Genomic DNA, 13,064 nt, shown 5'->3' with positions numbered 1-13,064 from the left:
TCTGCTTCTCTGCCATGCAAACCTTGGCAAGGGAGCTGCAGCTGCAGCCAGTCTGACTCCCTCTGAGTCCTGTGGCTACTGCTCCCAGCTGGCCAGGAGCCCGGGAAGGCCGGGAGCCAGCCATTTGGAAATCCTAGACACAGGCACCCAGCTTTGTTTGAGCTGGCTCAATCTGGGTCTGGGCTTTCACACACATACTTCAGTTCTGGACTTTGTGTGGGTTGCCATCTCCAAAAGGCTATCCAAGGGCTCTGAAGTGCTACCAGATGCTTGCCACAAAGCAAACTGGACTAGGGAGACTTTTGTCTCCCTTCAAATGCTGAAGCCAAAACAAGAGCTGGGGCTGTAGCAGCGAACGCTGTGAGAGGAATTCAGGATTGATAAACTGGCTTCTGGCAAATTCAGAGCATTTCTATTATCTCTCTAAAGGCTGCAAGAGACAGAAATTATACTAATAAACAGCACTTGACTGAAGCAGTGCCTCAAATGGAGCACAGTCCAGACCTTAACCAAATCAACAGACTCTGAATTCACAGACAGACAGGGCAGGTTTATTTGTAGGTCCTGGAGCTGAGGGGCTCTACCACTGCTGACTCATAACTGCAACCCCATCCTCCTAAATTCCTGTGGACCAGCTTTCCCTGGTTCAAAGAGGAAACATACTCTTTGCAGGCTGAATCAATGCTGATAGAAATCAGTGGGAGAGGTCTCACTGAATGTAGAGTCATGGAGTAACTAAGTGCTGCTCTTTTCATTTGCATATGACACCTTATCAGATTTGAGCTCAAAGGAACAGCTCTCCATTTACCTGAGATATCACTCACACAGCCTCTCAATATAGACCATTAGGAACCTTCCATGGAATGGTCTTTGCATTTTGAATTGCAGTAATTTTTTTCTCCTTTTTTTAAACCGTTTTCAGACATTAAAAGCTTGGCAGCTTTTGCTCTTGTTCACACTGAAAAAACCCCAGAAAGTAAAAGCAGACCATTTAGAAAATGTCAAATTAAATGCCCCAAGCTCCTGGTATCAGGGGATTTTATATAATAATTTAAATTAATTGCACCCAGTTGATTGCAATTAAAGGCTGGAGACTTGGCAGTTTCTTCTTCCCCATTTGACTCAACATATATAAAAACATCTGGATCAGTGGAGCCCCTTCCTGTGGCTCCTGCCACTTCATCCCACTGCTTGGAATTACCTTCACCTCTTCAGTTTGCTGTCTTTGGGCTTCAGAAAGCTATAACAGAGGGAGTGGGCATTTGGGAGGGGAAGGAAAAGGGAAAGCAGGGGACAGAGGGAGTAACACAGGACAAGGATAAATCTCCCCTTCTCAAATCACCGCGTGAATACAGAGACAGCATAACAATGAACCAGCTCAGTACCCGCCTTTGTGTAAGCACAACCCCCTGGGTAGAATAAAAAAGGATGCATTCCCTTTCAAAGTATCTATTTGTGCCATCACAGCAGTTGTATCCTTCTGCTGCCTGAGAATTTGACCTCACCTGAGAATTGGACAGACATGCAAAGGGGATGAAAATGAGATCAGACAGGCAACTACCATTTGTGCCATTGGGAGCTGTCCATAAACTTGACTACAGCACCAGGAATTCACACTCAGTAAGGTCTGGGAGACGCAAGGACAGGTTTGTATGTTTTCAGTCCGTGTTTCCTTCAGAAAGGGGAACAACTGTCAGGAATGGTGATAATCTCAAATCCACCTGCCCCTCAGTGCTCCTGTTTCATCAGGCTGAAAACTCCCAACTTCCTGCCATAGCAGAGGATCCTCAGAGGCAAGCGCCGAGCCTGTTCACAGCCTTTTCCCAGTCTTTAGCTGACATCTAGCGAGCATTTTCCAAACTGCACCTGGAGGACCTGGAGATGGGAGACGGACCGAGCCCCTCTGGAGGGCAGCGGTGCAGAGCTGTGGGATAAGCACGGGCTGTGCAGCACCGTGCACTGTTCCCTGTCCTTTCCCCACCGTGACAGAGCACCATGTGGGAAGGTGGGGAAGGACCTGGTTCTGCTCCCAGGCTGCACAAATCCTGCCTTTCCCCAATTACAGGGAGCAAACACTGCACTGACTCCACTGCACTCCTCTGCCCACTGCCTCTCCCAGAAGCAAAAATCCAGCACTCGAATAGAAAACTCATCATCTGCTATAAGGATTAGCAACCTCAATGCCCACCTCAAGCCCTCCTGCAGGACAGCTGGCAGGAGAGGTGCAGTTTGCAGCCAATCTCAAGTTTGTCTTCAAGAACTCTCTCTCCCCAGCACATCTCTGGGTGACAGCGGATGTGAAATCCCTGAGGAATAACAATCCAACACCCACATCAGCTGCCTTCAAAGAGTGTCAGAACCAGCCTGCAACGTCTGCACAGCAACAGGGGAACATCAAGAGTGTGCAGAGAGCCCAATTTCATTTTATAGCCTCTATCAGCTACTGCAGAACAGGGAATTTGGTTTATGGTATCCATTAAGGTAACCAAGCAACAGCATGGTGGGTATCTGTGCCATCAGTTACAAAAAACCAGTGGTTTACAAACAAGCAGAGTGATGATGGACACTGAGGGGAAGGAAATGTCTCCGTGCTTTTTGTCTGAACACTGGAAACCATTCTGTATAACACTATGGAGTAATCAAACACTAGCATGCTCATCACATCTCTTTCCACAACACATAAGTATTGTTCTCATACTTCAACACCTGTGAAGGTAAAATGCTTTCACTACTGACTTCAGGATCACTTGCAGTCTCATAATGCCACTGACACACAATCCTTGTCTGAATGGACAATGCACTTTTAATCTTCAGGATTTACAGGGGTGGAGGTGATTAAAACCAAAGTAAAGTGAAGGAGAGATAAAGGGATGCTTAAAGGAAAATTCCAGACTGCTTTTCTTATTAGACTGCACAGACACTGCCAAATTAAGGACAGAGATGAAGACATTTAATGGTTTGAAAATATGTTCCACTCACCAGCCAAAATACTATCAAAACTTTCAAAAGTGTATTGTTTGTGCTTCCCAACAGCTGTTGAGTCCCTGTTTATTATCTGCAGAAGGTCCCTGAGGCCTTGTTCACCTACAAAGTTTGACTGATCTAATTAGATACAAATCAGTGTTTTGCACTTGTGAGGTGCCAGCGAGTTTGTACCCTATCTCCCTTCACAGCCAAGCAGGAGTATCACAATCCAAATGCTAAACACTCTCACAGCAGCTGACAGCTACTCTGTGTTAAATGCAGATAAACCAGAATGGATGGTTTGCTAACAGTGCTGAATCCGGGAAGGAAGAGCCAACAGGCCAAGTGAAACAACAGCATTTACATCGACACAACTACACATCACTCCAGAGGCTTCCTCAGCCCACTAACACGAGACAGAATTAGTGCTTCTCTTACCTGGTAATAGTAATCGACATACTGTGGCTCATAGTGTTGAGGCTCAGAGTTTTCAGGAGACAGGACATCTTTCAGTAAGTCTTCACAGCCTGGCAAAGAGAAATGAGAGCAAATGGTCAGGCTGGGAGTTCATCTTCCCAGACATTGCACGGACAATGGAGGAAGAAACACAGGTTTGTAGCCAATATCTGTATGCACTTGGAAGCCAGCTCTGGAATAAATTTAAATAGCTGTAACAAAACTCTGCCCAGCACATATTCAGTGTGTAGCACTTAGAGAAGTGCAATGACACTAATGCCAACTGGCAGCATAGAAACACTGCATGGCAATGAAACTGGGAGCTGGACATTGCCTGGCTTGGTGAGCCATCCTGCAGGACAGAAACACAGCCCTGACCAACCCAAACTCTGAAGTCAAACCCTGGATCTGCAGGCTTGGCATGAGCTAGTGACTGTTGCACTAGGTGAAAAGGTGAGAAGAGATTCAGGAAGCTAAAAATGGGGGATCAGTCACTATGTTGTCCCTGTCTCCCAAACGCAGGCATATGCTGGAGGCAGCGGCCAGTGAATGAAGCCATCACTGAGATCTCAGGAGTGTCACCTGGACAACAGGCAGAAGGACTTGTTCCCTTTTCCAGCTTCTGCAGCAAAGTGAGATTCCCACGTGGTACTGAACAGAGAACAAATAAAGCTGTTCAATGCACACTTTGCTGGAGAAGTTCGTGGGCAAGAACAGCGTGTCAGGGTCACTGCCCAATGAGGGGCTGATCTGGGACTAACAATCTATTGGTTGACAGACACCAGATGTTAAATTTGTTTGCCTAGAGTGGTCTACATAACCTGGCCTGCCTGTGCCTCTCACATTTCCCACCCAGCCACGACCCTTTCCTTTCCCTTGGCTTTAGCATTGTGTTCAGCCTGTGCCTGGCTGAGGTGATTCTCTAGTCCTCTCGCAGAGGAAAATTCAATGTACTGTTTGTACCTTTTGACTTTAATAACCAAAGCTTATTACTCATCAAACTGCCTTGTGCCAGCACCCACTGTGAGAGTCATTACATGTATGAACTGCTTTGCTAAAAGCTCTCTGCACGATACGGAGCAGCTACTCGTTAAAGTGAGCTATCCCTAGCAAAAAAAAAAAAGAAAATAAATGCCAAGTGCTGCCCAGTAATGGATGTAGATTACTGTAATGAAGGAAATATGTTTACACTGTTCTAAAATTTCGAAACGACAATTTCTTCAGCCATAATTCCAAGCTTTATTTTCCTCATGCAGTTGTGCTCACAACAGTGCTCCTAGTTAAAGACCTCTTAGCAGCCAGTCTTCATCTGAGCCTGTTAGGTGAGCACCTTCCCAACCCTTTTTTTTTTTTTTTTTTTGGTGGAGGAAAGTCATGAAGGCTGCGGGTCTTCAAAGAAGGATTTAACTACCCAAAACAACGAGTGTGAGATGTTTCTCCTTTGCCTCCTTTCAAAGGGCCAGCCAGACTGGTCTGTTAGAGTCACAAACAGATCCCAGATCTCCAGGGTCCCAAATCTAGAGTTTAGCTGCAAGGTCTTCTGTGTCCCCTCTCTGCTGTTCAGTTCTTACCTAAGACTACTGATCACATTCTTTCATTCTCCTTGTCCATCAGGGTGGACCACTTCATGATAGCCCCTGGCCATTTAAATTCAAGCCTGTCATTTATTCAGTAAGCACACTGGGGAGAAAAGCATTGCCTCCTTTCTACCCAACCAGCTCAGAGGAAGCTCTCAGCACTTCCTCACAAGAGCCTCCTGGCACAGGCTTTAACAGCCTCATCCAGAACCACAATAATGATCAAGCCTTTGACCCATCTCCAGAACATCAACAGGCATTTAATCCAATTTGTTTACCTTGCTGCACAGCTGAAAACGGCAAAAGAAGCCAAATCTTGTTTTTACTGAAGTCACGGGCCAAGTTTCTCCTGGCACTGACAGGATGTAAGTTCATCTGAGACTATCTCCTCCTGCAAAAGTGACTTTTTGGTGGGGAGATGTCTGGGTGTGCAGCAGGCAGTGTCCCCCGGGCACTGCCTGGCATGGAAGCTGGCATGACAGCTTGATCTCCTCATCCTCCAGGGAAGGTCTGCATGTTTGATACTCCATAAGAAAGGGAAGAAGAGAAGGAAACGCTGAGAGGCCACTTTCCCCTGAGATTACTAAACCACATCACTGCTACCCTGCAGATACCTGAACCTGCTCCAACATCCATCAAATCAATGGAAAAATGGCCACTGGCTTCAAGAATCTTAGCGTTGTGCACTGGTTTTATTCCTGTTAAGAACTGAGTGTAAAGGATAAATTCTCCGTTGCTCTTTTCCCTGTGAAGGCACAAACAGGAATCTCTTCCCTCTGCAGGACTGTGGTGCTGGTGCTTTCCTTGGGCCACTCTTTATCAGCAGGAAGGTGGGTTTGGGCACAGTTGGGCAATACATCAGCTTTCTTACTCAGTGTTTTTCTGCAGCAGTGCCAATACACCTCACCTTTTGCTTCCCTAACCTAAATCCAGTTTGAGTCTTCCAGGTACTCCCGAGAGGTTTACACAAGGGGCATCACACAAAGAGGGAACGCTGGAGTGCCTCAAATACTCTGCATATTCTTATCACCAGAACACATTCTGGCTCACTGGGAAATGCCAGGGAGCTAAATTAGTGTGTCACAGTCCAGACAGAAAACAACAATGAATCAAGGTTTACTCTGGCAAATCCCAATGTGGAAAGAGGGACAAAAACCGGGTAGAGATCTGTAGAGGGAGCAGCCTGGTCTGGAACACGGAGTGCTCTGTGCTACCAGAACCACTCCTGAGCAGAGACATCGAGCTGAGGCTGCAGAGCTGCCACAGCGGATATTTCAAGCTGCGCACCCGAGGCTAGAATCTGTCCAAAAATAGCCCACTGCAAAGGAGGAAAGGAATCCTGCACTAAGATGCCCCATTATTTCTGTAACTTCATGTCCCAGGAAAAGGTAGAACTGAAAGCCACTTACATGGCTGATTAGAGACAGTTCATTTGGGTGTCTACCTGTATCATGAGATATTAATGTGCTTGATGTTCTCTCTCCTTTGCTATGGTTGGGGAAATTTCCTCATCTACATTTTTTGGGCAGCATTTGGTCTGTCAAAATTATCTGAGCCTAACCCTCTTTATCCTAATACCACAAATGCATAAGCAACCACAATTCATTTGGCCAGAAGGGGGTCATCTTTAGCCCTAAGCCAAGATGATGAGAGTGTTTTACAAGTCACTGAAGGGGAAGACATGAACTTTTAACTTTTTCAGGTCACTCAGGTTGCTGGACATGATTATCTTATGACATAATTTTTCAGATTTACATTCAGTTTCATTAAAAAAAAAAAAAAAAAAAAAAGGTTTTCACACCCTAACAAACAGTCAATTTGCAAACAGACATTCTGGCCACAAATAAACTCGATTTTAGCAAAGCTGTTTCCTGCAAATGCTCCAAGAAGGAGATTTAACCCATACCACATCAAGCAATTTTCACAGGCAATTAGGCAATTTTAATACTATAGGAAATCAAATTGGTTACCTAATTGAATGTAGTTGGTTTCTGGCATTTTTCCTAACAGCAATGGCTTTTTACCTTATCTACCCTTGGATCTTTAACGCTGTATTAGACTCATTTATGGTTTCATGCTGTACTTAGTAAAATTTAGTTGAAAACTCTCAAGTACTTTTAGGAGTAACCAACTTCAGTTCATTGAACAGCTATAGCTTAATTTTACAACAGGAGAGCTCAGCTCTTCACATTTACTGACAGTCCTCCTCCCTGGAGCCAGCCCAAGCACCTCTCCTGTCAGTAAGTTATTCTTAATAAAATGGATAGAACCATCAGATCATCTCCAGTTATGGCCTAGTGTGAAGCTTGAGATCTACAGCACGAGCCTAAATGGGTTTATCAGGACTTTGGGGTTTTGTGCAGCCCTTTACTGAAATTCCCAGTGCAGCTGCCCTGGTCTTAGGTATTGGTCCACAATACAAATACTCATATCTGGCAAATAAACTCCATTTTATATAATTGCAACACATCCATCTCTTACTCCTTGCTGGATTTTCAAGGTAAGGCTGGTACAATACTTTTCTCAGCTATGGGACTGCAAATTAGATTTTAAATTAAGTTGAAAGAGATGGTCAGAACTTGGCACTGGTTTTGTGAGAATATGTTTGTTTGGAGCATCTGAAGGAAACCACAAAAGCATATTAAAAAAAAAAAATCTCCAGCGAAACAGAAAGGCAGAAATACCCTGCTTTGGAAAACTTTGGTTTGAAAAAGTCCCACCAAATTTCATACTTTACTATTTTCACGTCCTTTTACAGTCCAAATAACCTGTGACAGTCTGAGCTACCAGAGGAGCCAACATTCCGTCTGGAACAGTGCTTTAAAACTTTGGGCAAATCTGTACCCTTGGAATTTCCATCAAAATTGCTAAGAACTCACAGAGAAACATCTACTTTTTAGCTTTTATCTGCTCACATAAAGCCTGCTTCCAGAAGCTTTCCAGCCAGCTGCAGTAATTAGCTGCCTAAGGATCTGAGGAGGCACAGAGATGGATTTTTGAAGGCACATAATGGTCTGTGTTACTATTTTGAAGATTCAAGGGTTGCTATTGCTGCAGGTGGGGAAGTTTATAAATTCACAGCTGTGCTTCTTCCACCCTGTTCATGAATATGAAGGAGCTCCTACAACTCTCCATTTTCAAATACTGTGACAGAGCAAAACTTAAATGTCCTTAAAACTTCTACAAGATGAGGGAAAAACTCTCTTGCTCTGGGAGAAAAACAGGCTGTATGGTTTCATCTGAAAATCCAGAGACTGGTTCAGTCTCTCCTGTTACAAAAACCCCCAATTGCTACACAGTCAGTGCTGTTTTCATGGTTAAAATAAGCTACAGAGTCAGAATACATCTACCTTTAAATTTTAATTCTTCTTTGTGTTTGTACCACACTCTCATCTCTGTAAGCTGCAACACCAAGGGCAGCAGGGGGAGCTCCCCCTTTATTTGTCAAGGTCTGGGTGTTTTTAAGCAGAGTTTCAAAGCAAAGAGACTGTTGGAAAGACAACAGAAACCTCAAAATACAAGGGATAGGTCAGACTTAATCAGAGCCTGTTAAACATAGCAAGAGCCTGGTCCTGCAAATGTCTGAGTGTAGAACCCAACAGCCCACAGAGCACTTTAGAATTAACAGCTCCACTCAAGCCTTTAAGTATTACAAGTGGCAGAAAATATTTACTGGATCAGTACAATAAATTCAGCACAGCAAAGCCAGCCATTGGCTCTGCTGAGCAAACAGTAATAGATCCCATGCTGACCCTGCTGAAATTAATGGGAATTCAGCCTTTGAGTGATGTTCTGGCTGCTCTTGGTGTGTCTGAGCAGACCCACTTCTTAGGCTGTACTGGATTTGACACAGCAGCTCGGTAAGAGGTTACAGGTGCTATTTCATGGCAATTGCTCTCCAGACAGACACAGTTATTAGAAATAAAGCCCTGCAGTGAGCAGATAAAGAGGGCAGCTTCAGCAGGAGCAAAACCTTCATATTCTGACATTCCAATGAAATTGCTGCAAAGCTTTAAATTTGATGGCAAGTCTGTCCCTGGCTCTGGCAGAGCCTAATTGCTCGGGGAAAGCAGCCTGGACAGCAGGGGCTCAGCACAGATGCTGAGGCAAAGTCCTCTAATCCACAAAAGACCAGCAAAAAGAACCAAAGCTTTCCATAAATAGCAAGCACCATGCCTGTCTAGTATTCCACCCCCAGAGACACACTGGGAATGAGCTCCTCCAACACACTTCTCCTCTCGAGCATATTTACATCCACTGGAAAAAGTCGTCTCCATCACTTCCAAGGGCCCCTACCATGAGTGAGACTTCTCAACCCATCCTTCCCCACAGCTCCTGCTGCTCAGCACCTGAAGAAAATTAACTCTCTTTTACACCTGATGGTCCCATCAGCTGCTGTGGAGGTATATGACTCCTTTGTCATGAGGTTTACCCAGCTCTGAAGCACTAAGGAGGAGGCAAGGCTCGATGGCCACTTGTAGAGGAACACAACACTTTTCATTTGCACCGTGCAAGAGTGAACAATGCCTCGGTTTATGGAGGAGAGAGGCCAAGCAGCAGATTTTAGATCCAGGGGCAGAAGTTTCCAACCAGTTACAGAGCAGGCATTAAACACTCTGATGTTTGGGATTTTTTCAGTTTCCAACATTTAGCTGTTTGCTAAGATCTGTCCCTGGATATGAAATGCTCAAACCATCATCAGTAGTCAACTCGGATTTGAATCTGTTGTTCTAGATGCCTAAACTCTCATGATTTAAATAAATTCAAGGCACTGAACTACCACAAAAACCTTGACACTATATCACCTCTGGCCAGCAAACAATTTCTTCAGCACACTAGAAAGGAAAGAATCTATAAGACAAATTAATTTGAAGTCTCATAAATAAGAAATACAGCAAGGCATTAGGACAGTAAAACTTGAATTTGAATATTTGCCTTCCAGTGCTAAGAACAGCACAGCTTCATGCTCCATTACTGAAAAACCCACTGGATTTACAGTAGCATCTCATTTTGCTCTATTAATCTGATTGCCCCAAGCCATTGTAATAGGCTGAGATGTCAAAGAATCATATTTATAATCTGTTGCTGCCAAGACAAATTGCTTTTGTTTGATAACAACCCCGATGCTACCCCTGGGATGTGGCTGCACTGAAAAATGAGAGGTAACAAATGTGGAAGCTTTGCATTCTGAAAGGCAGACATACCCTCCCTGAACTTTAACACGAGCAATTTCATTTTTAAGGAAAACATGGCTGGTAGCCAAAGAGCAATAAAATCTCGGTGCTGGGAGGTGAGCAATGGAACCAGCTGTTCTAAAGAGATGCTGTGAAAACAGGGAGCACAGTGTCTTATCAGGAACAGATAGAGCTGCTGCTGTGATGATACAACACTTATCACTGACACTGTGTGAGTGCTGAAATGCTAATGATGTGCAAAGGGAGCTCTGGGTGGTGCTGCAGGATTGGGTGGTTTCTCTGCATCTGCTCACCCCCTCCCCCTCACACCCCCCAATAACCATCACACAAGTGATCTGGACCCTCCTGATAACTTGCTCAGTGTAAGAGCTTTAAGCTACTCATAAACTCGGAGTACAAAGTATTCCAGAGAGTTTGGTTCAGTCACATCTTTGCAGGACCAGACCTTAGGATACATGAATCAGTTCCCACAAGGGGAGCAAGGATAGAACTCCCAGGGCACCACCACTCTCTGGTACCTGTCAACATGACACACCGTCCTCACAGTAAAGGAAACACAGCTGCCCACTCCATCCCTGAGGGCACTGCCCACCACAGACAAGGGCAGAGTTATTACAGAAGAGATGTTCTGGGTCACTTCTATCCCTTCCTGATCACATTTTGTGCATTTGTGCACATCTTCAGACTGTGAATTAGACAACTACAAGATGATTTAACCTAAAATTCAGTTTGCCACAGCATTTCCTGCTCAAGGAAAACCTCCAGCACAGACTTTAGTGTCTATGCACTGAGGAGTTAGCTTTCCTTCTGGGCTTTCTCTTGCCTTCTCTTCAAACACATCAGTGTCACCTTGGATGGTGTCTCCAAGAACGTGGACGAGAGCAGCTTCTTGCTGTGATTTTACCTAATTACGCCCTGTCTTTGGCTGCCATAAACTTTAATTAAAATTGCTGTGGTGTTACGGTCTTGCATCGTTATGGCTTCATAATAATCTCATCACAGCAGACTCTCCAGAGGCCTCTCCCAGAATCACACCACGCTGACTGTGACATTCACCCTGTCCCTGAAGCGGAGCCTCTGGGCTGTGACAGCACTCCAGCACTTTACAAAGGACATCCCATGTGCCTGGAAGAGGACAGGTGGATTATTCCACTGTGGGAAGTCAGGAAACTAACCAGCAGCCAAAGTGCCTCTTCCCTGTTTTCTTTGCTGCCCTCTGGCTAAGCTGTAAAGCACAGCAATGTCTGTGTCTTCTGTCCAGGACTGTGTTTCCTTGCAAAGGAGGTGATTTGATCTACCTGGTCTCTCTCCTCAGGGTTGGCATGGCCAACCTGTAATTAACCCTTTTCATTCCAATACATGACCACAAGTACTCTGAAAACATTAATTAACTACAGATATCTCAAGAAGAGTATAATAGTCTTAAATTTCCTAGAAGAGAAACTAAAGCCCGAGGGGTCTCTAACTCCCTGAGGTAAATCAACAGCAGAACCAGATGAGGACCTGGAAGTATCAAACCTGGGCACTGCCTCCTAACCACAAAGCTACTCTTTCTTCTGCTGCATTTGTCTTTAAACCACATCACACTTATTTTGACAAAAATTAACTGTAAACCAATGCACAAGCTCCGGCGGATGCGGGAACTCCAGCACTGCTCCCCATTAACACATGAGATGCACAAAAAGGAAAAATATCCTGGCTCTGTTCCCAGAGCTGCTCTACTGTCACTACAAATAACTACAGTCAAAAGAGAGGATGTCTTTGATCATTACATTTTCTGCAACCAGAGAAACATTAGTGGAACTGAAGGGGATTATTTTTAAGAAATATGCACGTACCTTTGATAGCAAAAACTCCGTGACAGAAGTCCTTAAAATTGATTCTTCCCAAGTCATTTGGGTCCAAGTATTTTGCCAGTTTTTCCACCTAGAAGAAAAGATCAGAAAATATGTGTTGAGCTTGGTGGATCATCTGTTGCTCAGATATAGCCTGCATCTTCTACAGAAGACCACAAGTGGAAGGTTACCAGTAGTTTTCACTTGAATAAGACAACAAATCATCCTGCAAGGAGAAATAATGTCTTGTTGGAGTAAGGTGTGCTCTGACCAAAACTTCTTCAGCTGGGACTTAATACTCTCCTGTGTGGATCTCAAAAGCTTAATAAGGGGTCTCATCTCAGAGCAGGGTGCCAACAGAATCTCCTTCCCTGGGAGCTCTTGCTGTGCATGGAGCTCCCAAGAACTTAAAACCTTAGTGACCCCCATTCCTCTTATCAGAAGTTCTTGGGGAAGGAGGAAGGAGAGACAAAAATGTGAACAACCCACAGCAGTCTCATCCCCTGAAAAATCCAGATTGCAGGAGAGAAAACTCACTGGGCATTTGGGATAAAACAAAACTTCCTTGACGCAGCAGAGATTACAATTTTTGTATAGGAAAATTAGCAGTCCAAAAATATATTCATGTGATGAAACAGAGAATGGTTGTGTTCAGCACACTATGCAAACAAGCACTGTACTTATTGCTGACAATCTCAGCTTCACAGTTTATCCTTTCTGATCACTACTCATCATAAAATGAGATTATACTGAATTTAAACACAGCCACAGAATTGGCATTTGCCCCAGAAAAGGTCTGTCTGGAAGATTTTTCAGGAGGGTTTTGGGATAGAGGGAGAAAAGCAGCCTAGACTGGAGAGGCTGCTGTGTGCTGTGCCGTCTGGAAAAAATGGAATGGGGTAACAAATAGCTGAAAAAGAAGAAGTGAGAGGCAGAACAGTTCAGGGAGGTGGGGGCAGTGCTGACCCTCCAACTGGCTGTTCTCTCTGTGACAACCAAGTCCCCTCGTGTGCCTGTGGCTTTGCCTGTAGTACCCA

The 13,064-nt window shown here is 44.6% G+C and overlaps 1 protein-coding gene across 2 annotated transcripts in view; it reads right to left on the bottom strand.

Moving 5' to 3' along the window:
* Window positions 1-13,064, bottom strand: part of RAB11FIP4 (RAB11 family interacting protein 4) — a 110,137-nt gene that overhangs the window by 63,268 nt on the left and 33,805 nt on the right. For both annotated transcript variants that reach the window (XM_027882392.1, XM_027882393.1), the window contains exons 2-3: window positions 12,031-12,118; window positions 3,403-3,491 (exon numbers count right to left, since the gene is read on the bottom strand). In XM_027882392.1, coding sequence (XP_027738193.1) covers window positions 3,403-3,491; window positions 12,031-12,118 — 177 coding nt within the window. The remainder of the gene's footprint in view (window positions 1-3,402; window positions 3,492-12,030; window positions 12,119-13,064) is intronic.

This window comes from Empidonax traillii, unplaced genomic scaffold (assembly GCF_003031625.1).
Source record: "Empidonax traillii isolate 1590-97213 ecotype Southwest subspecies unplaced genomic scaffold, ASM303162v1 scaffold105:size1093405, whole genome shotgun sequence".
In the NCBI taxonomy this organism is placed as follows: Eukaryota; Metazoa; Chordata; class Aves; order Passeriformes; family Tyrannidae; genus Empidonax; species Empidonax traillii.
Note: the sequence above shows the minus strand (reverse complement) of the source record. Positions and strands in the feature narration are given on the sequence as shown.